Source organism: Lytechinus pictus, chromosome 18 (genome assembly GCF_037042905.1).
Source record: "Lytechinus pictus isolate F3 Inbred chromosome 18, Lp3.0, whole genome shotgun sequence".
Lineage (NCBI taxonomy): Eukaryota > Metazoa > Echinodermata > Echinoidea > Temnopleuroida > Toxopneustidae > Lytechinus > Lytechinus pictus.
Window position 1 is genome coordinate 20230146 of NC_087262.1, and position 27943 is coordinate 20258088.

At 35.3% G+C, this 27943-nt stretch overlaps 2 protein-coding genes across 2 annotated transcripts; one reads left to right on the forward strand and one right to left on the reverse strand.

The window, feature by feature from the left end:
• The first annotated feature begins 1266 nt into the window (after positions 1-1266).
• LOC129281214 (nucleoside diphosphate kinase homolog 5-like) lies at positions 1267-16075 on the forward strand. Its single transcript, XM_054917157.2, has 5 exons — positions 1267-1509; positions 10256-10461; positions 10824-10924; positions 11619-11737; positions 12259-16075. The coding sequence occupies exons 1-5, from the start codon at positions 1363-1365 to the stop codon at positions 12337-12339; spliced, it is 654 nt and encodes a 217-aa protein (XP_054773132.1). The 5' UTR covers positions 1267-1362; the 3' UTR covers positions 12340-16075.
• LOC129281949 (probable rhodanese domain-containing dual specificity protein phosphatase) lies at positions 14864-22494 on the reverse strand. Its single transcript, XM_054917872.2, has 2 exons — positions 22309-22494; positions 14864-20468 (listed from the first exon to the last, which is right to left on the reverse strand). The coding sequence occupies exon 2, from the start codon at positions 20451-20453 to the stop codon at positions 19191-19193; it is 1263 nt and encodes a 420-aa protein (XP_054773847.2). The 5' UTR covers positions 20454-20468; positions 22309-22494; the 3' UTR covers positions 14864-19190.
• Between the last annotated feature and the right edge of the window lie 5449 nt (positions 22495-27943).

Below are 27943 nucleotides of genomic sequence, written 5' to 3' on the forward strand. Positions count from 1 at the left end.
AATTTTACCTCGAACTTGTATTTTGACATCATCATTGGTCAAGGATTCAACTATTAAATTTGTGTTCTTTTTCCACGCAGGTCAGTCTTTTTCCCATCTGAATCACTATACCTACGTGCCACAATCACGTTATATCGACCTATTTACTTAAATTCCCTGACACTATTGACATAGTTGATTGACCTTTAACTCCTAAATATATTTTCCATGGCCATTTTATATCCTTATTTCTTTCAGAGTGAAATTATTAGACTTCCAAATGTTCATTACAAATAGTTATCTTTCTTTCTATTATTCACAAATAAAATGTGAATATAATGGATTAATTTCTTTTTTGGGGGAATCATGCATGGATATATAAATATTTATCAACTTTTGACCTTTGACTTTGGATATTGGATAATTCTGTATGATTATTTTAGTTTTTTTTATCTTCTTGCAAAAATTGCTTTTTGACATCAAAATCACCAACATGCAGCATTTTATCTCAAAGATACCTTTATACGATATATAGCCTATGTAAAAAGGTCACTGACCTTTGACCTTGAACTTTATGGGTTAGTATGCATTCTAGGTGATTAATTTTATTTTATTTGACCTTCCTGTAAGAATCTGTGCATTTTGACACCAAGATCACCAACCTGCGCCTTTTCATCTGAGAGATAGCATTATACCGAATATGGTATATAATGTAGAAAAAAGGTAATTGACCTTTGAAAGGCTTTGACCTTGAATTTTATTGTTTAATGTGCATTCTGGGTAATTAATTTGATTTTATTTGATCTTCCTATAAGAACCTCTGCATTTTGACACCTAGATCACCAACCTGCACCTTTTCATCTCAGAGATACCATTATACCGTATAAGGTATATAATGTAATAAAGGTCATTGAACTTTGAAAGGCTTTGACCTTGAATTTCATGGGTGAATGAGCATTGTAGGTACTTGATTTGATTTTATTTGATCTTCTTGTAAGAATCTGTGCATTTTGACACTATGATCACCAACCTGTAATATTTTATCTGGGAGATACCATGATACAGTATATTTAAAAAGGTCATCGACCTTTGACCTTGAAAAAAAGCACTTTCCCCAACCCGTATTCCTCCTAACTTTTTTTTGGTAAATGTTGACACCCATACCTACTCAAATCAGTCAAAAAACCATTTCCAATAATTTTATTCCAGTTGGTTACTAATTACGGGATACTATAGTATATCTCTATGCTATCAACCTTGTCCTTGTACGATAATCACCTCGAACTTAATGAACGCAGAGGGCGCTTTATATTTTGTTACTTGGCAACAGAAGCAGCTGACATCGAGATTTCGTGGGCTAATATTCTCTGAAAAATCACCAAAATGCCTCAAAACGACATAGAGAACAGAATGATGGAGCCTCCTCAGGTCTATGTAGAAAGGACTCTTGCACTTATAAAACCAGATGCAATCGACAGAGCAGTCGAAATCGAGGAAATTATCCTGCAGTCGGGTTTCACTATTTTGCAGGTAAAATTATCAATATCACAGTCCCAGATACTGCAGAATGTGTCATGTTCCCTGTGGTTGCTGTGTCGTGATTGAGCTGAGTGACTGTGTGTGTCCTTTTGTTGGTTTGTCTTCAATCATGTTTTGTCGAATTGCATTTAACAAACCTTCTTCGAATAATTTTCCATCAAATACTCAGTTTGTTTCTTTAAACTAGGCCTTAACCTAGTTAAGTTCTAGGTAGGAATAGCCCTAGGCCCCTATTCCTTGTCTTTAGTTGTCGGGTCAACTCGGACCACGGGACATCTCGGACCGCGGGCCGAGTTGTCCCACCCATTACGAGATTTTTTTTTCACAAATCTGCGTCTATTTTTCCGTCATTTCGTAATTTCTTGTAAAGATTTTCTAGAGATATGGTCTGATGGTAATGACTAATGTTCTTCACTTTCTATTACTTTTTTTTCGCTGAAATAAAAAAAAAGTGTAATTTTAGGCGTTTTTCGACAGCTCGCGATTCCCATAGGCGCGCGTGTATTAACTGTGTCGGTGCTCGGCTCGGCCCCGCTCAACAACTGACTTGATTTTGTGATCATTTATCCTCAAGTTACCACTTTTATCGCAGAAGATGGACATTCTTGTATTCCATTAACTCCATTTTCTCATCACAAGAATAAAATTTGGTGCATTTGCACGATTTTGTTAAAGTTTTTCACCTTTTCTCTCTGGTCGCAAGAAGCGAACAACCGATGAACGGTCCGCTGCTCTTCATCGCAATTCTACGTAGCTCGGCCGCCTAAACTGGCGGGGTGGGATTCAGCCCGAATCCCCAATGGAAGTGGGCGTGCGCAGTCAAAGAGCTGAGCTTGACTGAGTGAGAGAGTGAACTAGAGCTTGAAGCTTGGCAGTGTCGTATAGGTTCTGCCTTTTTTTTGTATATATTTATAAGCCTATATATTTTTTTTATTTTTTCTATTTTTATTTTCCCTGGTGTAGAGCTTTAAGATAATAATTTAATATACTTCAATTTCTTTGACTGAGTGTGACTGTGGTGTGGATGTTTGAGTCGCACAAAAAATACTTTTACGATCAGTGTGGGGGCTCGGGGCGATTTCACTCCTGCCCCCGAAATGTGAAAAAATATTCGCAGTGTAGATGTGTGGGTATGCCGGGCTGAGGGTAGCCATCAATAATAAATGTTTATTTGGGGGCTTAATTTTTAACTTCAAATTGATTATTTTTAGGCCTATTTTTTTTTTCATTTTATTTTATTTTTTTATGTTGAGTGTCCCTGGTGTAGAGAGCTGAGTTTTAAGTTGTAATAATCAATATGCTTCAATTTCTTTGACTTTGAGTGTGACTGTGGTGTGGATGTTTGAGTCGCACAAAAAATACTTTTACGTGGATGGGGGCTCGGAGCCTCTTCACTCCTGCCCCCGAAATGTGAAAATGTTCTAGGTGTATCTGTGTGGGCATGCCAATTTCATTTTTATTTTTTATATTGAGTTTCCCTGGTGTAGAGAGCCGAGTTTTGGAGATGGTGAGAGGGGCGAGGATGTGAGGGATGGCGATGATGAGGGGTGGGCCTTGATGATGAGAGGGACGAGGAGGTGAGAGATGGTGATGATGAGAGGGATGATAATTTTTGATGACTCTTAATGAGAAGGGGGGGGGGGTGATGAGAGGGATAAAGGTAATGAAAGAGATGGAGATGAGGATGATGAAACGGACGAGGATGTGAGGGATGGCGATGATGAGGGATGGGCCTCGATGATGAGAGGGACGAGGAGGTGAGGGATGGCAATGATAAGAGGGATGGGGATGATGACTCTTGATGAGAGGGGTGCATGGAGATGGTGAGAGGGACAAGGGTGTGAGGGATGGGGATGATTATGGGAGGAAATCCCAGGGGGGGACGTGTCCCCCTACCAAAAATAGTAAAGGGACACAATATCAAATGTCCACCCTACTATTTTTCTTCTTGTATGATGGAGAACAAAATAATACATCATTCACAATTGAAATAATACATGTATTTAGGACTAAATTAATGACCTTATATTTGTGAAAACCCCCTTTTTTTTCTTGTCAATTATTTTTGGGTTATAAAATGACCCTACATTTTGGGCGATAACCTTTTTTTTTAATGCTTGTCAAATTTTCCAGCCCCAGGTCCCCCCTGGGGACAGATTTCCGCCCATGGGGATGATGATAGGGACGAGGATGATGATAGGGATGAGGATGATGGAGAGGGAAGGTGAAAAGCCGGCAGAGATGGATTTAAGAGAAAAATTCCGTCCGACGAATGCAGTCATGAAGATTCCGTCCCACATGATAACCCAAAATTATGGCTTGATTTTTGTTCTAAATCATGTTATGTGATGAAAATCACACTAGGCCCTACACGTATTTTGGTTATATTGAAAGAAAATAGGGGTAATATTTTTTCCAATTATCAATAAATTAAATTCTTCATTCAATAAAAATGACGAATTTATGATTTTGAATTTCATTTCTTTTATATAGCATGTGGTTTTTCTTTTTTATTAAATTTATTTTACTTTATTTTTCATCACTGTATCATGATTTTTGTCTCACCTGGATAGCAGAGTGAGACTATAGGCGCCGCTTTTCCGACGGCAGCGTCAACATCAAATCTTAACCGAATAAGTTTCTGAAATGACAGCATAACTTAGAAAGTATTTGGACATAGTTCATGAAACTTGGACATAAGATTAATCAAGTATCACTGAACATCCTGCAGCGAGTTTCAGGTCACATGACCAAGGTCAAAGGTCATTCAATGTCAATGAACTTTGGCCATGTGGGGGTATTTGTTGAATAACTAATTTTGAATAACTATTTTATTGTAGTTTTCAAAGTCAGCACTGCTCCCGGGCACTGCTGCTATATTAAATCGTGTAATGCAGGTGTCAGGTAAGACTGCCAGTGACGTTCCACTTGTTGTATCATTACAGGGCTCTCTACTTAACTCAGTTTTTTTGTCTCACCTGCATAGCAGAGTGAGACTATAGGCGCCGCTTTTCCGACGGCGACGGCGGCGGCGGCGGCGGCGACGGCGGCGTCAACACCAAATCTTAACCTGAGGTTAAGTTTTTGAAATGACAGCATAACTTAGAAAGTATATGGACCTAGTTCATGAAACTTGGCCATAAGGTTAATCAAGTATTACTGAACATCCTGCCTGAGTTTCATGTCACATGACCAAGGTCAAAGGTCATTTAGGGTCAATGAACTTAGACCATGTTGGGGGAATCAACATCAAAATCTTAACCTAAGGTTAAGTTTTTGAAATGTCATCATAACTTAGAAAATATATGGACCTAGTTCATGAAACTTATACATAAGGTTAATCAAGTATCACTGAACATCCTGCATGAGTTTCACGTCACATGACCAAGGTCAAAGGTCATTTAGGGTCAATGAACTTTGGCCGAATTGGGGGTATCTGTTGAATTACCATCATAACTTTGAAAGTTTATGGATCTGATTCATGAAACTTGGACATAATAGTTATCAAGTATTACTGAACATCCTGTGCAAGTTTCAGGTCACATGATCAAGGTCAAAGGTCATTTAGGGTCAATGAACTTTGGCCAAATTGGGGTATTTGTTGAATTACAGCCATAAATTTGAAAGTGTGTTGGTCTAGTTCATAAAACTTGGACATAATAGTAATCAAGTATCACTGAACATCCTGTGCGAGTTTCAGGTCACATGATCAAGGTCAAAGGTCATGTAAGGTCAAAGAACTTTGGCCACGTTGGGGGTATTTGTTGAATTGCCATCATATCTCTATTTAAGTGTATTGGTCTAGTTCATAAAACGTGGAAATAAGAGTAACCAAGTATCACTGAACATCTTGTGCGAGTTATAGTAGTTTTCAAAATCAGCACTGCTGCTATATTGAATCGCGTGATGCAGGTGAGACGGCCAGAGGCATTCCACTTGTTTATTAAAGAGACCACTCTTTCTTGAGAAAACAGAAATAATAAATAAATCATTTAAAGGGATGCTCCGGGATGAAAATATTTAATGAAAATATTTAATGAAATAAGCACTTTGATATAGTAACATTCACATATCAAAGTGCTTATTTCATTAAAATCTGACATCAAATAGCGGGGTTATTGAATTTAACGTTTAAAAATTAATCAATCTAATTTCATATAATAAAAGTGAGGATGTGACATCATAAGCTTGCTTATTGAATATCCATGTAGACACGCCAGACCTGTTTCACCAGAATAATGCAAATCATTCTTTAAAATGCAGCGATAATTTTGTTATTCCTTATCCGATTTTGATCAAATTTTTAATGTTTTCTTTGTTCAAATCATATCATTTTCAGCCAGGAGTACCCCATTATCACTGATATATAACTTATTAAATAATATTGCCACAATTTGTTCAAGTTGTTCAAATTATCTAGTAAATACAATAATTTTATTGTTACAGAAGCTTGTCTTAAGAGTCATTGAGAAGGTGATCATAGAGCTAATGCTTGTGTCAACAATTTATCAACCACGTGACCTGCAACTTGCATAATTTATGTAAATATATACAAAAAGTCAAAAATTTTCTAACTGGTACACCTTAAATGATTACATCCATAATCATGATACCAGGAACTAGAAAATGTAGATTGGAAAACAACACTAGGGCAACTAAGTGTTAGATACAAAGTTCAGTTTTCTAGAATGGGTGATATTCTATTAAAGAAAAACAAAAACAACATCACTCCAAAGGAACTGCAAATATTATTTGATAAAAACGAAACCCACTTCATAGTTTCTATTTGCAATATTGTATTGACCACCCTTCTCCTGTTTTTAATACCCAGACAAGCATGATTTGTCGTTACCCCCGGCCTGGGCCCTCCATGTACCTGTCATTTCTTTGTATTTTCCCTCTTTTTCTTTGTTTTTTCTATTGATCGATGTATCAGTGTTTAGTATTGTTGGCTTTTTTTATACCAGTAATAGAATATAAATTTATTTGAAGAGTGATGAACATAATGAGAAAGGGAGACAATGATTAGATAAGAATGGAGATAAAATATGACTTGAAAATATTACAATTTAAAGAATATGACATATACATGTATATTTCTATTTATTCAAAGTTCACAATTCATTATTATTCAGGCTTACATTTTAAATTTAAACAAGTTAATTAAGATTAGTGATGCATTTTGGAACAATACTAACTTAAATACGTTTTACTTTGAATAAACAATAATTGGTAAAAATACAAAACACAAAACTTCTTACTCCATTCTTTCCTCCTGTAAAAAATTACAAACTAAATGAAATGGACATTAGTTCCAGTGGCGAATCAGGGGGGGGGGGGTTGCACATTCGGCCTCTCCCCCTTGAGAGGTACTCAAAAGGCAACTGAAAACCTTTTTTTTTCTTTGCTTGTCAAATTTTTCCTGGGGGAAACAAATTACTATGATTTGGCAGTGAAGACCTTTTGTCAAAAAATTCCTATACAAAATGCCCCCCTGGCCCTGTAGGGAAATGTTTGATCCGCCCCTGATTATATTTCAAATGGGAATAACACTGAGTGGCCCTAAAACTTGATTGAAAAAAATGTTCACAACTGTATAGGGCAAGGCTTCAGTCTCCAAGCTCACGACTGTGCAGGTACGTCTACTTCCATTGGCAATTCCGGCTGAATTCCACCCCGGCAGCCTGACATCCACCCTTAAGACCAAGAAATGAAATTAAAGAAAGTAAATCAGGGAAAAAACGAGGAATGGAAAGGGGCACGATAAATTACATCATTTTGTTTTAAATCCTGTAAAAAATAAAAAATAATAATTAATTTAATTTCAAATTAAGCCCCCAAATAAAACATTTTTTATTGATGGCTACCCTCATCCCGGCATGCCCACACAGCTACACCCCGAATATTTATTTTTTCACATTTCGGGGGCAGGAGTGAAATCGCCCCGAGCCCCATGCACCCACGTAAAAGTATTTTTTTTGCGACTCAAACATCCACACCACAGTCACACTCAAAGTCAAAGATATTGAAGCATATTGATTATTACAACTTAAAACTCGGCTCTCTACACCAGGGAAACTCAATATTAAAAAAAAAAAAAAAAAAAAAATAGGCCTAAAAATAATCAATTTGAAGTTAAAAATTAAGCCCCCAAATAAACATTTATTATTGATGGCTACCCTCAGCCCGGCATGCCAACACATCTACACTGCGAATATTTTTTCACATTTCGGGGGCAGGAGTGAAATCGCCCCGAGCCCCCACCAACGTAAAAGTATTTTTTGTGCGACTCAAACATCCACACCACAGTCACACTCAAAGTCAAAGATATTGAAGCATATTGATTATTACAACTTAAAACTCAGCTCTCTACACCAGGGACACTCAATATAAAAAAAATAAATAAAATGAAAAAAAAAATAGGCCTAAAAATAATCAATTTGAAGTTAAAAATTAAGCCCCCAAATAAACATTTATTATTGATGGCTACCCTCAGCCCGGCATGCCCACACATCTACACTGCGAATATTTTTTCACATTTCGGGGGCAGGAGTGAATCGCCCCGAGCCCCCACCCACGTAAAAGTATTTTTTTGTGCGACTCAAACATCCACACCACAGTCACACTCAGTAAAAGAAATTGAAGTATATTAAATTATTATCTTAAAGCTCTACACCAGGGAAAATAAAAATAGAAAAAATAAAAAAATATATAGGCTTATAAATATTTACAAAAAAAAGGCAGAGCCTGCCTATACGACACTGCCAAGCTTCAAGCTCTAGTTCACTCTCTCACTCAGTCAAGCTCAGCTCTTTGACTGTGCACGCCCACTTCCATTGGGGATTCGGGCTGAATCCCACCCCGCCAGTTTAGGCGGCCGAGCTACGTAGAATTGCGATGAAGAGCAGCGGACCGTTCATCGGTTGTTCGCTTCTTGCGACCAGAGAGAAAAGGTGAAAAACTTTAACAAAATCGTGCAAATGCACCAAATTTTATTCTTGTGATGAGAAAATGGAGTTAATGGAATACAAGAATGTCCATCTTCTGCGATAAAAGTGGTAACTTGAGGATAAATGATCACAAAATCAAGTCAGTTGTTGAGCGGGGCCGAGCCGAGCACCGACACAGTTAATACACGCGCGCCTATGGGAATCGCGAGCTGTCAAAAAACGCCTAAAATTACACTTTTTTTTTATTTCAGCGAAAAAAAAGTAATGGAAAGTGAAGAACATTACCATCAGACCATATCTCTAGAAAATCTTTACAAGAAATTACGAAATGACGGAAAAATAGACGCAAATTTGTGAGAAAAAAAATCTCGTAATGGGTGGGACAACTCGGCCCGCGGTCCGAGTTGTCCCGTGGTCCGAGTTGTCCCTGATTCCTTTAGTTTTGGCTTTTGCATGATTTGATTTGAAACCAAATTCAAAGTTTCAAATTGAAACAAAATTCATGACTGTCATTGACATTGTCGATGTCTGAAAATGACTGAAGTAAAAAATAGTAGGCCTAAAATTAAAAAAAATATGAAAAGGGGTTTGTTTCAAACTTTCTTCTTGTCTTGTCTTTCCGTTAATGCCATTGGACAATAAGATATGGCAATTGAACGTCGTGCGTCAAGATAAGATTGACTTGACCTGAACTTTTTTGCCGGGACTGGCAGGTAACTAACACTAGGTAGGTAGGCCAACAATATTTAGAAAGCTTTTTATTCGTCAGTATAAAATACATAAAAATAATCCTCAAGTCTTAAAACATAATAAAAATTACTTAAAAGTTACAGAAATTCCATATAACTTCTGAAAAAGGAACAAAATAGATCATGTTTATATGCCAAAAAATAGAAGAAATTGTATCTCGCTCAGCTGTACGTTGCATGGATGCAGAGTATACATATTTTGTGTGTAAACACAGCCACATGCCAGCAAAAGTCCATAAAAATCTAGCCTTGAGGACTCTGTGATGATATTTAAAAAATATTTTTACATATACTTTTACATCACAGGGCCTTGACCCGCTGCGCATAGACTGCTAAGCGAGACATGTAAACACCGATGGATTTCCTGAGGAAATCCATCTTTAGAACTACCAATCGGTTAAATTTGTTAAATTTTATTTATCTATTAACCTTTGTACGCCTAATGCGTATGAAGGTATAACAAATCTCTTAGTATGAATATGAAAAATGAGAGGTTTCTTACTAGTCGGCTCACTTACTAAACGTTCCCACGATGAACAACACAATGACATGACCTTTGACTTGCTTTGTGATGACGTACGTACACAGGTAAATACGGTGCACATGCTTAGCTGATTGTGCTATTACAAGATTCCTGGCTGATGTAGTGTATAGGTAGGACGTTCTAATGTCAATGACAAGTTTAGAGAACTAATTAACAGTAGAGGGCGGTATGCCAGTTGGATTGAGTAAGAACAAAATTAGCATGAGCGGGATTCAAACCCCTTACATTACGCGATCTTATTTTGAAACAAACACTCTAATCAACTGAGCTATGCTGCCTCCCTTGTTTAATTGTTTCTTGAAAAAGAAAAAAATATTAGTGAAATAGCACATCCAATACACATTGAAATCTAATTTGATTTTGCCCTTTTTGAAAAATAAAGCAAATGATGTACAGGTAAGTTACGACTGGTGACTACATTAGACTAGTAGCAACCTTTCAATACATTTTAGACCATGGTTTCATTTATATTTCTTTTAACACTCTCCCTTCAGAAACGTAGAGTGCACCTCACACCGGAACAGATGAGTGATTTCTATGCAGAACACTTTGGAAAGATGTTCTTCCCGAGTCTTGTTGCTTACATGAGCAGTGGCCCTATCATTGCCATGGTCCTGGCCAGGGAGAATGCAATCGGCTACTGGAGAGAACTCTGTGGCCCAACCAATAGCATGAAAGCAAGAGAGACACATCCTGATAGGTATACTTTACAAATATAGCTAAACATTGCCCTACTAATTACAAGTGACTGGGAAAGGAAGTGGAAGTTTTTTGATGAATAACTTTTTAAGTAAATTTGTGCAACAGCTGAGACAATATAATTATGAAATACATGTAATTTAACATTTAATAGTGAATTGTTGATTTTGAACGAATTTTTATGCTGCCTTATGAAGTTCTAATAACATGGTCTTGGTATACTTGTTTGGTGATTTTGTAAAGTAAATTCCTCATAAAAAAAAAATTAATGAATTCAGAACTTTGTCCTTGTTTTGTTATTTGGATTTATTGCATTTTCTCTCTTTATTTATTTATTTTTTTTTTCAATCTATTTTGTTTTAGCATCCGTGCCATGTATGGAATTGATGATCAACAGAATGCTGTCCATGGGAGCGATGGCTATCATAATTCAGAAAGAGAAATCAGATTCATGTTCCCAGATAGTAAGTGGATCATTCTTTAATTCATTATTAAATTTAAAGTTTGCCTCAATATTACAAGGAAATTGAAAAGGCAGACTGAGACGGTTAAAGGTTTACAAATTTTAATTTATTTGTGACTGGATACAGGATGAAGAAAAAGAAGAAGAAGAAAGAAAAAGGAAAAAGGGAGGGGTAAGTTTGATCTATAATGCTCAAAATCTCTCTGCAATATAAGAAAAAGAGAAATAAAAAGGAGATATGCAAAATAAATTGTATTTACTACCAATTGCATTCTACACGTAGGTCAAAGACTTTGCAGTGTAGCTATATTTATCAATTTTTGCCTTAAAAAGTTAAGAGATATTAAGATTTAAAAAAATTACTGGCCTTACTTACACTAACTTCCCTTTGTGTCTGCCTACTCCTTTTATTTCATCCCCTTCACTAACCTGATTGGTCTTCTCTACTCACTAATGCCCCTTTTGTCTCCTTGTTTCTAGTGTTGCTGTAGCTTGTCTGTGGTCTATATTATGGTTGTTCCACTTTATATGTTTGTCATTTTGCCTCCGACGAAGATTCTGCTGGGATCGAAAGCTTAGGCCCCTTTTGACTTTCTAATTTTAAAAAATTGTCAGGATGTAAGTTGACTTTTGCAGGTAATGTAATATTCGCTGTTGTTAGTTTGTTATTATGATTGTTCATGTTTTTCTTTCAGGTGTAATTGAGCCCATTCCTGCTGGTCAAGTAGCTAAGGACTATCTTGCTAAGGTGGTGAACCCAACTCTTCTTAAAGGACTCACAGAGCTCTGCAAACAGAAGCCAAAAGACCCAGTAGTAAGTGTTTGGCTACCACTCTCTGTGACTCTTCTAGCTTTGGTAACCCTTGAAATGGTTTGTCAGTTTATTTCAGCTGGCAAATAGCAAAGCTACAATAATGTAAATTAAACAGGAAATTAATTTTGGGGTTCAATTAATTTTTGTTCCTTGGCTAAGAGGATATAAGTCTGGTTTCATTTCACAGTTTAATATCATATATTGTAATCATAGTGAAAATTCGTGAGTGGAGTACTAAGTGATGATGTAATATATCATCATGTACAACTTATATGCAAGCTAGACAATTGTACATGATAAATATTTAATTACTGTCATACATTGTATTTATCCTTTTTAGCTATTTTAACTGGGGTTTTTCACACCAAAATCTTGATGGGGCACAAGTCATTTATTTTAACTGGGCTTTTCCAAACCAAGTTTTTGATGGAGGCAGTATTCAAGTGACCCCCTCCCCCAGATCTCAGCTGCAACAGGTCTGATCACTGAGATTACTCGCTTTTTTCTAATTTTATTTTCAGATCTGGTTAGCTGACTGGCTACTGGTGAACAACCCCAACAAACCAACTATCAATGAGGGATTCTCAGTTGAGGAGCCATAAAAACTGCATTCTCAATAATGAACTGAATTTCGATGAACAATATTATTCTTGATCTCATCCAAGAGGAAAGCATGTGACAGGCACATTTGAAAAGAGTCTGCCTTTTCATCTAGAACCTCAGAGGAGGGATTTACTTTGAATTTGATCCGTACAAACATTGGTTACGTAACAGTGTTTTTACTACATAGAGGACATGCAGTTGATGGGCGTGTCTGAATCAAGTTTGGCTTTCGTTTAGAAGCCATGGATGTATTTCAGTCTCACTTTTTGTTCTGACTTGCCCTCTCACACATTCTTTGCTCACAGGAGAATATTATTAATCAAGTGCTCACAAATACTAACACTTATTAATGCAACCAAAAACCTCACTTGATTATCTATGTGTACTATCCAGTGTATGATTCAGTTAAATATGAAGGTGTAATTTATATGGTGTATATTTGATATGCCTTCTGTAACTTATCTTTGTATTTATTGTAAGCACTTTTCATTCTTGCTGGAAAGGAAATTGGAAATACTTGAAAATATCAGAGAATCTATGTGGATGTGAAGTTTAGCAATTTGCATTTTCAAAGGAACTCTATTTGTACATAAATTTTTATGAACTTGACAAAATCTACATGTAAATTATAACCATAGTCTCTTTTTTTTATATGTCTTTATTGTGCATTTCAAATTTGGTATTGTCATTATTTATTATATTTTTAGTTGATCTCTATTACACAAGGATTATTTCATGATCATCCACTTATTATAATACCTCAGTCACATTTCCCTACGGCGGCCGTACGGCAAGTCGAAAACGTCCATTTTATTCACTTTTTGTACCAGCTACATATAGGTGGCTTGAATGAAAATGAATAAAACTGCTGTTTTTGACTCACCGTATGACCACCGTATATGAAATGTGACTGAGGTATTAGTCTTATTCCACTCTGTTATTTGTGTCAATGCCAATAAGTACAAGAGAGATTTTTCACCTTATATTGGCTTGTTATACCGATTGCTCATGTTGAAGGTTGAAGAGGAGAAAGAAATGTCCCATTGAAAAAAAAACCTATGGACCCTCAAAGAAAATTTGACATCCCAGAAGAGGTTGAAAGGCAGTATTTCAGCCACTCTCATAAAGTCTTGTTTTCCTGACCGATTGATAAGATTCTCAATCGTTATGATCCTGACAATTTACAAATAAATCTCTCCGAATTCTTTCTTTATCTCTTTTATTTTTTCTGTACAGCTGTGAATAATTGTAAATCTGTTTATATTTGAAAGAAGTAAATGAAAAACAAAACAAAAAATTCTTTGTTCTGATTATGCTTAATTGTGTACTCTCTGGAAATTTTAATATCAATAAACATGTTCTTTGTTGATTCTTACACAAAATTTCAAAGCATAATGCGCTTTATACCAAGGAGAATTTCATGAAACAAATACATGTAGAATCTTGTCATTTTTTGTTTGGGTAAATTGCAATGTTACACTTACACCAAACAATGAGTCCACAGATACTTAACACCTTTTTCAAAAGAAAACCACTTTTATCCAAACTAGTGATACATATTCATTAATGAGCTGTCTGAAAAGGTGAGAAGACAAAATGATAGAATGGTGAGCATTTGAGAATGGAAAAAAGTCGGAAAATGGTAGAAAATGAGAAAGATTACGGTATTAAAGAGTGAGGGAATGGAATAGCACAATGACAAGGATGAAAAGTGGTGAAGACTGGATTTGGGATTGTTGAAAGGATGAAAACAGAAAATGTTTAAGAAATAAGCAACAGGAAAGATAGTTGAGCAAGTAAAGATAGTTGAAATGTAAATTTTCGGGTATCATGAAGACGTTTTACTGAATTTTCCAGTCCTGTTTCATCCTTCTATCCCCTCCCCCCACTTGTGCTTTCTGTTTGTCACTTTCCTCCTCACAAGATCTTCCTTTTTTCTCATTAACCATCTCTTTATCCCCCCCCCCCCAATTCTATTTTATTTTTCTCTGTCCAATATTCCCCTTCTAATCTTTTTCCCTACCCCTCTCTCCATTTCTCTCTCTCTTTCGCTGTTACTCGCTATATCTACACACACTCTGATAGAAATGATATTTCAATTGCTCCCTAGAAATTGTTTCCTTAATGCCCATCAATTTCTTCATAATATAACCAATGAGATGATTCACTAGCAGCTAGAATTAATTACAAGCAAGATAGAATTGATATCACTGGCTCCATTCAACTTTCAAATCTAAATTCAGTTGTCCGTAAATAGGAATTAACAAAATCAATTGACAGACTTGTGGTGAGGATGAACATTGGCATGAATGGCTTGACATATGTATGCTCATTATGAAATATATGGAAATGACTGTTTAAAATGTTCAATATAATTTAACAGATCAATTCAGAGGACAAACATTAGCTTGAAAGCCTGCCATAGGTACGTTTTAGGAATTGTATATTCTTTATTTTGCCCTTGTAACCATATACTAACAATAAGAAAGGTAAGCTAAGAAAAAACAACGAATAGAATGAATATTAATAGAATAGAAATGTTCATAATTTATTTGTAAAATGATAGCACATAGCACTTGTATGATATATTATAAAAGTACAGTAGGCACTCAAGATTGCATATAAAAAGATTGTGCATTTCATTGATCAAATCAATGTCACATGATACATGTATAGTCATAATTACAAATGATTTAGAAACAGTTATATTATTATTAGAAAAGCTGGTGAAGTCTATATTCTCTTAAATTTATTAACAAAAGTCTAATTTCAAACATAATGATCATAACAGCTATATATCGGTACTACAGTAAATAATCATGAATTAATAATATACGTTTGATAACCAGTGGTATCATACATACATGTAACTAACAGTGAAGTGTCATCGCCAGCCAATTTCTGGTGGTAGTAGGGTGTAACACTCTACTGCGATATTAGAGAATCTGCTGGCATTGAACATGAAAATGTGTTTGAAATCTCAGGGGAAATATGGACCGGTCAAATGGGCTTGATGTTACATCTTGTGCCCATATCAATTTTTGACTGGTGGTAGGCTTTTTATCAGCACTGATCGCTGTACTGAAAACAGTGTTACTATCCCATCAGATGACACCAATGCTAGAAGGAAACTGATTCTTTTTTTTCTTAAATATATGATAGCTTGATCCATGCTCTGAACAATTAGATTCATGATCAAAGAACATTTGTAAATCTATGAAAGAGTATGATTTGAAGTATCACTTAAAACACCACAGCAAACTTTACGATTTGAAACTGCATTATAGTATCTATTTTTCATGGGTAACAAACACTAAACATACAATAAATTTACTAATTCTTGAAATCATAGAAAATTTACATCATTGTAAGGTTCAAAAGTTTCTCATGCTAGCTTCTATGACAGATAATTTTAATAATACGCTACTCGTTATCATGAACAAATTTAATGCACATCTTATTTTGTAAGAAATTTATGACCCTTTGTCACAACATTCATAAAATTTAGTTTGAGGACCAATTTTGACCTTCCATATCTGTATACGTATCACAAATCAACAGTGTTATAGCTACAGTGTACAACAGAAGATTTCTGACCACCACTCATGAAAAACACTGCTTCCATCCACCACTAATTTCAAATGAAAAGTGTGTCAAAACTAACTCCTTGCAAAGAGCCATTGAACTTGCGTTCATTTCCATCTTTAATCATGTGTCATTTGCATAATATTAGATTTTTAAATATTTAATAATGTCAGTTTGCTATGATGTTCCTTCACATTTGGCTTTAAGACCACCGATTTGGACATGAAAAAAACTTTTATATTCTGTGAAATAGCGATCACAACTAAATTGGGTCTTGCTAGAACTCTGCATATCAAGTCAAATATGACGTCATAACTGAAGAAAAAATTGCCTCTTCTGTACTATTTCTGAATGAAAGACTTGATTGGATAGATGTATAATGTGAAGTAATTTTGATCGACACTGTATTGTACATAAAACAATACTTAATTATTCATCATCTCTAAAACTGATGTAAAGAACTACATAATGTAAAATATATTTGTTGAACCTATAATGAAAGTTAATGTCATACTAGCAATAAGTAACCCAAACATAGAGCATACAGTAGGCATGAATTTAAAAGAGCACATGCACATACAGTTTATTGATTATATTGATTATTTGCACAAAAGATAATACTATTATAAAATAAATACTGCAAAATATACATCATGCAAACCTATATTTCAAATAATTATAATAAGTACATATAATTCCATAATTAGATTGTCACTTCAAGAACAATACAAATCTGTGTATGAACATGATCATCCCGAATGGACTTGTGAAGCTATGTATTTTCAATAAATAGTATACAAAAAAAGCATTTATTCAGAGCTTTTCTGGTAAAATTTGTTGAGCTGAATGGGAAACCATGTGTATTAAAATTGTTTCCACATTTCTTTCTTTAAATTATCTTACCAGACTTTTCAAAATTATGTTTGTAAAGATATTGTGAAATTGCACCATTTCATCTTAAAACATAAGCATGATGTTTTCAGTGACATACAATAAATACTCAATTGAGTTTCATATAAACAACTCTCATACATGTAAATATTTGGAATGATACATGAAATCGAGCCAACGTGTTAGCCTACAGTAGTGTTTAAAAATGGAACACATTTACATATTCAAAGTTTAATGCATTCCATTCAGTTTCATATTTTTAAGGTTCATGAAGATGTAAGAAATAAAGAAAATGAAAAGACATGTGAAAGCAATAGAAAGACATGTAAAGGTTATGAACTTAATAGCATTAACATAATCATGCATATCATAAAAGATACCATGTATTGAACAAAGTTCAGTTTATTTACGAATTCCAAATCTTTTCAAAGGAAAACAATGTTTTTAATGTTTTTATATGCATATCATGAAAAGCAAAGAGCGATTTAATGATGTCACATCACTACTTTTTATTTATGTGCTTCACCTTATTCCTTTTTCTCTTCTGGAAATGTAGAAATCATAGGACTGACTATTACTGATTCAATGTGCAATATCATGTTTAATTTCTGTAGTTTCAAATTTAATGTGTATGAAAAACAATGAAATTAATAAAATTTCAGATGATGAAATGTAAAGAGGAAACAAGTGGAATGCCTCTGGCTGTCTCATCTGCATCACGCGATTCAATATAGCAGCAGTGCTGACTTTGAAAACTACTATAAAATAATTATTCACAAAAAACACCATTCATATAATGATACAACTACATTCATTGACATTTGACCTTGATCATGTGACCTAAAACTTGTCAGTGATACTTGATTACCCCTATATCCACATTTTATACACTTTATCTATAAACATTGAAAGTTATGACAGCAGTCTAATAATTACATGTACCTCTAAAATGGCCAAAGTTCAATGACCTTAAATGACCTTTGACATTGGTCATGTGACCTGAAACTCGCACAAGATGTTTAGTGATACTTGGTTACTCTTATGTCCACGTTTTATGAACTAGACCAATACACTTACAGAGATATGATGGTAATTCAACAAATACCCCAACATGGCCAAAGTTCATTGACCTTATATGACCTTTGACCTAGGTCATGTGACCTGAAACTCGAACAGGATGTTCAAAGATACTTGATTACTCTTATGGCCAAGTTTCATGAATCAGATCCATAAACTTTCAAAGTTATGATTGTAATTCAACAGATACCCCATTATGGCCAAAGTTCATTGACCTTTGACGCTGGTCATGAGACCTGAAATTCGCACAGGATGTTCAGTGATACTTGATTACTCTTACGTCCAACTTTTATGAACTAGACCAATAAAATTTCAAAGTTATGATGGTAAATTCAACAAATACCCCCAATTTGGCCAAAGTTCATTGACCCTAAATGACCTTTGACCTTAATCATGTGACCTGAAACTTGCACAGGATGTTCAGTGATACTTGATTACTATTATGGCAAAGTTTCATGAATCAGATCCATAAACATTCAAAGTTATGATGTTAATTCAACAGATACCCCCAATTTGGCCAAAGTTCATTGACCCTAAATGACCTTTGACCTTGGTCATGTGACCTGAAACTCAGGCAGAATGTTAAGTAATACTTGATTAACCTTATGGCCAAGTTTTATGAACTAGGTCCATATGCTTTCTAAGTTATGCTGTCATTTCAAAAACTTAACCTTAGGTTAAGATTTGGTGTTGATGCCGCCGCCACCGCCGCTGTCGGAAAAGCGGCACCTATAGTCTCACTCTGCTATGCAGGTGAATAAATAATAAAATAAAATGGAGATGTGACAATATCAGCTCACTCACTGCATATTCATGACATGTATGCAACTGTTCAGAGAAGACACAAAGCTGTGTGTCCTTTTTGCTGCTTGCTTGTTTATTTACATGTATTGTAACTCCCTTTAGTAAACCTTAATATTTTCAGTCTGGGGCACCCAAAATAATTTACGACCCAAGATTTCTGATTTAACCCTTTGAACCTGATAGGCCGGAATACCAGCCTACCAGGTCTGCAAGAAGCTAAACAACTTCAGCCGGCCCGGTCCAGGTAATAGCAGGGGGGAAGATACCATTGGGGCTCAAATCATGGGAGTTTGTGAATGTGGTTGATACGTGCAAATAATTCAGGGTATGGGTCACGGCCACCCCCAATAATTTAGGGTTCAAAGGGTTAAAGTTGAAGTCACAAAAATCATCAACCTAACACAACACCATACTTAAACATTTTTTACATGTAGGTCAAGCTTACTTCAAAGTTGATTATCATTAACTATATCAGCAAGGATACAAAAATTGATCAAAAATACAAGTCATCTACCGAGGAAAGAACTTTCCCAAAGATGGATTCTTCAAACTTGGAGAGTTGGATAAGAAACCCTCTGTTGGGAGCAGCAATTGATCGACAATCCTTTAGGTACTCATGGGCATCTTTCAATGTCCAACCTCTGTAGGACATGAGGAATGCTATGGTACAGGTTGAACTGCGACTCTTACCCTGGACACAGTGAACGAGGACCCGACCACCCCCATTGATAGCACCTGCTATGAACTTTGCTGCTCTTTCTAGATGGGGACCTAACTGCTCGGTAGACTCGTCTTCTACTTTAACTTGAAGATACTCAAAGCTCTTTGGAAAGGCATTCTGGCATTCTGTTGACACGTTGAGGATGTGCGTGATCTTCAAGTTCTTGAGGACTGTCTCATTCTTGGAGTGCTTCACGTTGCCCTGGTAAAGAATATCCTCCAGGACAACAGAGGGGTATGAACTGAAGTTCCGCATACGGTCTTGCTCTGACCGAATGGTCAAGTTGTTGCATAAGAATGGATAAGTCTTGTGGAAAGTGTCATAGCCCCCACTAAGGATCAGAACATCAACATTTGCATCTTTCAATCTCTGAATAAAGCTGGCTAATGTTGAGTCAACCGTCTGAGTTGTACTGCCTTGGTCGTAGACAATAACCATAGTGAACTTATCAACCTTTCCTTGACTTAGGAGACAGTCATATTCCGTATCAACAGCAGTACTGTGTCGAGCAGTGGTAATATGGGATTCATTGTAGTCACCTCTGTCCCTCACATCAAGAATAAGCATGTACTGTGGATCATGTAGATATGGAGCTCTCTGGCCATCATTTAATGAGTTGTACATCTCATGGGCTGATACAAAGTCCTCACCAGCATCATATTTGGGAACCTCCTGTGGTAACAGGTGACCCTCCTTCGTTCTCTCTAGCTCTGGGAGCCGTCGAGGGATTTCGGGTTGAACTGTACTTTCTGAAGCCATCAAATCCCTTGTTTGTGAGGGGCCTATTATTTGGCTCTTTCTCTGTGAAGTCTTTGGACTAGCTGATGTTGTGCTTCCTGACTGACTACTTCTCTTGATGTCCTTCAAGCTTGCTGATCTAGTGCTCTCTGATTGGGTCTTTCTCTTTTCACTCTCTGGACGAGTCTCCTCAATATCTGCTGGTACTATTTTCTCTTGGCTCACCACGTTGTCTTCAATGTTAACATCTGATGGACAAGGAGAAGTGGCATTTAATCTGGAAATGAAGCAACCCATGCCTCCTTACAAGAACTGCAATAGAAAAGAAAATAATATCATGTATTGTAGAATTTATTGGAAATCAATGGGAAAAAAATTATCTTTACACTTTGCACCAAAATATGTAAACGAGCGAACAAACATTTTTATAATACAAGTTTAATGCGAATAAGTTTTTAAGTTAAGCATGACAACAACAAAAAGAAGAGCAGAAAAAATAAAATGTACAAAATTCCAATATTCACATCCCAAATTAAAAACACAAACCAAAACACAAACATGTAATGTACGTACAAGCATGCACAGAGCACAATATTACATGAATATGAGCCCTTTCAAAACTTCTTTTTAAATGCAAATATTTATAATTTAACAAACTAAATTTTCCTCGGTCTCAACGTAAGGCAGGAATTCAGTAGCACACAGCAGCTTGCAATTCACCATTGACACCAACTTTCATCGCTCGTGGCAAGATCTATTTTATCCACATATTTTATAAAGGTTAGTGAGATAATATTCTTAAAAGGTTAGTAAGGTCACCATTTTGGAAAACTCTGCAAGATCATTATGACGAACAAAGTCTGACTTTTTAGTGTTGTACACACAAGAATTTGACCCACACAATCATAATTGCAATTAGTTGTCCATTTAGTGTAAATCTAATTCAGAAACCTTGTAAACAACATGTTTGAACTTATAGCATCATTTATGATTAGGGGCTGATATAGCTCTGGTAATAGAAATTGAGATAAACAACATTAAACAACCATAAAAGCTTTGCTAATTATGTATTAATACAATAAATGAACGCATCGCGGTAATACTATTGCATAGATAAAAACCACAATAAAGTTGTATAATCCACTTCTTCAAATAGTGACAATTTTACAGCTACATTTCACCTTATCCCCCCCCCTTAAAAAAAAACAACAATAATAATATCAATAATGATAATAATAATGATAAAAATGAATAAATAAATGAATGATAGTATAAATAGAATAAATATATACATAAAAATCAACAAGAAATAATGAAACCAAAAATAAAATACTAACAAATAATGATAATTGAAATAATAACAATCGAAAAATGATAATGAATGAAGTAAATGAATAAGGACAAAATAAATAAATGTAAAAAACTAAATAAAATTAATATAATAATAATTTCAGAAATGAATAATAACAATAATGATGATGAATAATGAAGATGACAATGACCAATATATATATGATGATAATTATGATAACATTATACACATAATAACAAAATAATAAGGATGATAATTTCATTTTAATATCAACCATCAAGTGTTGTCACTGATTTCATATCTTGAGCAGTAAGAGAGACTTGAAGTTTGCACCCAGATCCATCTGTTTTCACTATGTTTACATTTAAGTCATAATACACAGTGTAGAGAAGTGTCAAGTTGGATGTTTACACAAAGAAAGAATAAGGGACCAATTAAAATGGTTCCCACTTGAGATCTGGGCCCTGTCTTACAAAGAGTTACAATTGATCCAATCAATCGTAACTCTATGGAAATCCATCAGGTTCATAATTCTTTTCTACAGGAAATTCACAAAATGTCTTTTGTAAACAAAAGCAAACTGTCAAAACCAAATTGTCAAGAAATCAATGAATTAATGGATATACATTCATCTCTAAATTTTTTTTGAACAAAAATGTATTTTATATGTTGACTTTGCTGGCTTTCCATAGTTGGGATTGATCAGATCAATCGCAACGGGCTACTTTATTCACTGTGTGCACATTTGAATACATGATACTCAGAGAGGTGACAGGTTGTTTACATACACAGCTATTGATTATAAACAAATCAACAATGTATAGGGTATTACTTAGTTACCTGGCAATTACCCCTTGTTGCTTGGCAACCGGACTAACAGAGTCATCTTGCTGCCATGGTGATGGGAAACGTTACAGCGCAGCATGGCTGACTACATGGAGCTGTTGGCTTGCCACCTGATTGGTTGATTAGTTACTAGCTCCTTGTCATACACGTATGCCTCTTGCAGAATGGCAATGAAATGCCTGTGGATTGAAATGAGATTAGAAATCAACATATAACACAAAATCAGATGAACATCAGAAGAATGTACACATGAACACTTCAACACACTCAAGAGTTTGATTCTTGGATTGCTATGAAATTATGATCTTATTTATTTCTTATTTTCTTCCCATGTATTAATGGGTAAATTATTCCAGAAGTTTGCACCAATGACATTGAAAAAGTCCCATGCATCGTACTACATTTATACCATGTGGTTCACTGAATTAAAGTAATCCATACTGAATAAAGTAAATGTCCATATTGAAGAAGGTTGTGAACTGAATGCTTGAACAACTGACACACATCTACATGTAACACATAAAAATGTCCAATTAGTGCTCTGAGGCTTGTTCGAAATAATAATACCCACTGTTTTTATAAAGCACTGGATACACAAACAAAAAGAAAGCAAGTTGAAATGTTAGATAGAATTAACGAATGGGCGAAAATGTTGTTACATGTACATGCATGACCATATTCTATGCAGTTTAACTTAATTTTATGGCAACTTCCCCAGACACAGACTTTTATGTCATGCAGTGTGTGTGGCTGGATATAGGATATACACTGTATATATATATAAGAGCATATGAATAGGTACACGAAGGCATTGGCTCAACTCAAAGAGTAACCAAATTTTCCTTTAAATATGATAATTCATGCCCCTAACATCCAGGATTATCCTGGATTTTAGGGGCCTAAATTAGTTGCACATGTATTTTATTCCTCCCTGAACATGTCTTTTAACCGTGTTGTGGTTCTAACAAGAGGGTCCTTATAGGGGCTATTCAATTTATCAATTATTTAAAGGGGACGTTCATCCTGAAAAAAGTTTTTAAAACAGTAGAAAAAAATTATGAAATTAGTGCTGCCACCTAACGGATATCCGAACGGTTTCCGCCTGTGTGGACGGATAACGGTTTTCATTTTTCGGGTTCGGGTATCCGTGGACACTGATTCACCACTTTCCTGTCACAAAAACTCATTAAATTTAGTAAGACTCACCAACAAAATTTATAAGTTTTAGTCGCCAATATAATCACCAATATAAATTAATCTTCTTCGGTAATATATTCCAGCCGAAAACCATCGTTTTTATCAGTTTTGAAACATAACCTTATATCAGTTTTGGAGCATGACCGTCCATGAATGGAGTAAAGTTCCGTTCTGACAACGATGGTGATTTTACTATGGTGTCGCTTAAGATCGTTTTTCTTTCTCGTCTTATGTTGTGATGATTTCAAATGCGTAACTCATCGTATATTTTCTTACCTCGACTTTCAATGCGAGTGAAGAATGAAGATAATTTGAAACCATTTAAGCGTCAAATAAATGTTGATCGGGTTACTCGGGTGTGTCATGTTGTTTCTTGTAATTTATTCATCAAATGCAAAATGAATTCTACTTTTTCTCACAGCAACTTTGGTTACCAATGAAGATGATTATTTTTGAAACTATGAAAAGTTGAAAACGTCGAATGAATATTGATTGCGTATGTCATGTTGTTTCTTGTAATTTATTTATCAAATGCAAAGTGAATTCTCCTTTTTCTCACAGCAACTTTGGTTACAAATGAAGATGATTATTTTTTAAACTATGAAAAGTTGAAAACGTTGAATGAATGTTGATTGCGTGTGTCATGTTGTTTTTGTGATTTATTCATCAAATACAAAATGAATTCTACTTTTTCTCACGGCAACTTTCGTTACAAATGAAGATGATTATTTTTTAAACTGTGAAAACGTCGAATGAGTGTTGGCTGCGTGTGTCATGTTGTTTTTTGTAATTTATTTAAATTGAAATGCGTAACGACATATTCATTTTCAGTACTTTCGATATGAATGAAGAATGAAGATAATTTTGAAATCATGTAAATGTCAAATACATGTTGATTGGCCATTTTATTTTGTTTCTTTTGATTTATTTATCAAATCCAAAATAATGAATTATCCCTTTTTTTTCTTGAACTGTCATTAATAATGATTAATTAGAATGAAACTGTCCATTATCTAGATGTCAATTGTATTTGTGTTATTGCAAATTTTAAATTGTTCAGGTATGTTTATATTTTGATAACTTGTTCGTAGAAATTTATATCAGGATCAAAACTTCATATTTTATTCTGGTAGAATTATTGAATTATGAAAGAATGATAATTGTCAATTGAAAATCTCTTTCATGAATTAATATTTAATATATAAATTACAAAACACAAATTTTCCTTTATTTTAGTTTAAATGGCATATCCACTGTAAATTTTGATATCCATCATCACGTAAACAACAATTATTTAAAAGGAGGTATCGTGCCAGAAAGGTTTATGATGTGCGCCCACCGAGTATGTGGTCGGTTGTGAATCGACGTGTTTTGCAGTAAAACTTACTGGTGATGAATGTAAGTGATTAGTTACTGTTACTGTGATTAAATCTTGTCTTGAATCTTTGTTAGAAGTGTGATTATGTTTCAGAAGTTGAGAAATGAGAAGCTTGGCTATAATTTGGGTAATGGGGAGAAACCCAACATGAAAATATTCCAAGTACGATCCCATTTGAAGGTGTAGCGAGTGTAATGTGACCAAATATATATCGGACGATTCACTCCAGACACGTCAAGACAGGACAGCACGTGCGTGAGCTGAATAGGCCTGTCTGGTTTTAGACTTTAAGTAATAGTAGACTCGCACTTACACTCACCTCGGTCAAATTCATTGCATCTTATTTCATTCGATCGGAACTAAAAAATAAACACACATACTCTCGCAACCATTAAATGGGATCGTAACTAGGCCCGACTTGTATAACTCAAATAATAGTCATTTACTAATAGCTTACACAGTCATACGATCTACATTTTGTAGCCGTAGCCTCACGCTAACTCACATTAATTAGTCAAATCCGATTGCAAAACAGATTCAACCCAAAATATTCAGCTTCTCGTAATTTCGTGGTTTTCAGAAATATTTTAATTAGCGCACGCTGACTCTCGCCATCATCGGATAGGTTCAAAACTCAAATATAACTGAAAATCTTAAATATAACTCAAAGAAGTGCAAATGGATATTATTTTTTATATTTCAGGGTAAAATTTCGGATACCCGTCCGCCGTCCGGTTTTCAGTGTCGGGTATCCGAATATTGAAATATCCGTTTCAAGTCAGGCCTAGATAAAATATATTGGTGAAGGTTTGAGAAAAATCCATCAAAGGTTTACAAAGTCATTAGAATTTTATATATTTTTTTATATTTGTGATGTCATATATTGCTTCCCATGTATCATGAATACAAAAGTCAATGAAATATTATTTTAAAAAAAAATGAAAATGGGTTTTATTGTACCTTCAGTAAATCAAGAGACAAATTATTTCACATCCGGTCTGGAAAGAGAATTTTTAATCATTAAAAAAATTAAATTCATGCATTTTCTTATAACATGTGGGGCAGCTGCTCATACCTATATGACATCACAAATTAAAAAAAATTGAAATTCTAATATAAAAACTTTCTTAATCTTTAATTGAGTTTCCTAAAACCATCACCAAAATTGTTTTCTGGTATTTTTACAACAAACTTTTCGGGGGGGGGGGGCACTTCCATTGAAGAGTGGATACTATGCGCGACCATGGGGTCCCGAAAAGCACCCTAAACAAGTATTATCCATATTCTTATTACGTTACGTGCCCTATCTTGAAAAAGACATCCTTTTAATGTGTCTTTTGGGTCGCGCATAGTATCCACTCGTCAATGTAGTTGGCCCCCCCCCCCTCGGGCCCATTGTTCATGAAATGGGCAAAAGAAATCTAGTTTTTTTGGCCTGCACATGGGGACATTATAGAATCATGGATCTTGTGTCAAGATCAACTCGTCAATGGAAGTGGCCCCCGGGACTTTTCGTCACTTCCCCTTCAGTGTAATATGCTGAAACGAGTGACACTGAGTGAGGTGAAATTTATTGCAACCAGTTTGGGAGCAATTTATGCCCCTAAAACCCAGGATTACCCAACAATCACTATTTGTATGAGTACCTTCCACACTATAATTTCCTCAATTTGGACTTGTAGAGTCATACAATAGATGCAACACGTTACAAGTTACATTAACCCTAAAAAGACTGGGGGGGGGCTGATTCAGCCCCCCCCCTCGACATTTTTCGCGATAAATCTTTAACGCGAAAAGCTGGCGCCGCGCCGTTCCATTACTTTTTTCTTTCAAGTCTTGCGCAACTTTTGAGACCAAATTTGCGACGCCCGGGTACGTGGTTCCGAAATTACGCAACAATTTGTAAGTGCATGTCGACCCGAAATTGCTCAAAAACATGAATTTGTGTACAAATCCAATGCAAATTGTGTTTTTAGCCAAAATTCCTAAATGTATCATTATTTTCAATTTTACTAATCAAAATCAATTAATTTCATCTTGTTTAGGGTCAAAATAAAGTAGCGGACGATTTCCATTGAAAAATCAATAAAAAACAAAAAGTCGAAAAACAAAGAAATACATAAGAAATTTTAAAAACAATAAAATACATAAGAAAAGAATTGTGATATTGAATTTTTTTAAAAGTACATTTGATCAAAATCCTTCAAAGAGTCTGTGAATAAAAAATTAGCAGTTTAGAGGCCTTATTTAGTTAATTAGAGCAAATCTTTGATTTTACGCATAAATTAGCATAATTAATGAATTATAAGATTTTTCGGAAAATTTGATCCTACAGTCTTGGAGATTATGCCATGGGTAATGCACGTGCCAATTTTCGTCGCGATCGCGCGGTCGACGGCCGAGATCATAGGGGGGGGGGGGGCTGAATCAGCCCCCCCCAGTCTTCTTAGGCATCGAAATAGCCCAGTCTATTTAGGGTTAAAGTTAAACTGCCTATTGCTGTATACATGTACACGAGCGACCAAGCTAGTACCAGCCCTGAAAGATATGGACTATGGTAGAAGACTGCGTGAAATGAAATTACCCTCCATCAAGTACAGACTGCGCAGAGGAGACATGATACAAACCTATAAAATAATTTATGGCATTGATGATGTGAATAGAGACCTATTCTTCACATCAGCTACCACTCAAGCAACGCGTGGCCACCCTTACAAGCTATTTTTGAAAAGGAGTAGACTGGCAGTGAGACAAAACAATCAGGGTACTAATGGATAATTCGTTTTTCATTCCCGATTTTCGTAGAGCAAAAACGGAAGTCAACCTCATGGATTGGTCTGTGAAAACACAAAAACGAAATCACAACGAGAAAAACCCCGTTGTGATTTCATTTTTGGAGATCAAAAACAGAAGAATGAAATCAGAAATACTTTTGGTCCTCTCTGATACCTCATTCTATACCTGTGTTTGTTATATATAAAAAACAAAATCAGAACACGCTTTCTACCCCCTGATTCTGTTTGGAAAAACGCAGACAGCGAAAACGAAATCGGG

What these genes read in the sequence shown, in the direction of transcription:
- LOC129281214 (XM_054917157.2), top strand. Translation starts at nt 1,363, where the DNA reads ATGCCTCAAAACGACATAGAGAACAGAATGATGGAGCCTCCTCAGGTC. An exon ending in CGGGTTTCACTATTTTGCAG is followed by an intron (nt 1,510 to 10,255) that starts GTAAAATTATCA and finishes CTCTCCCTTCAG; the next exon opens with AAACGTAGAGTGCACCTCAC. An exon ending in CAGATTCATGTTCCCAGATA is followed by an intron (nt 10,925 to 11,618) that starts GTAAGTGGATCA and finishes TTTTTCTTTCAG; the next exon opens with GTGTAATTGAGCCCATTCCT.
- LOC129281949 (XM_054917872.2), bottom strand. Translation starts at nt 20,453, where the DNA reads ATGGGTTGCTTCATTTCCAGATTAAATGCCACTTCTCCTTGTCCATCA.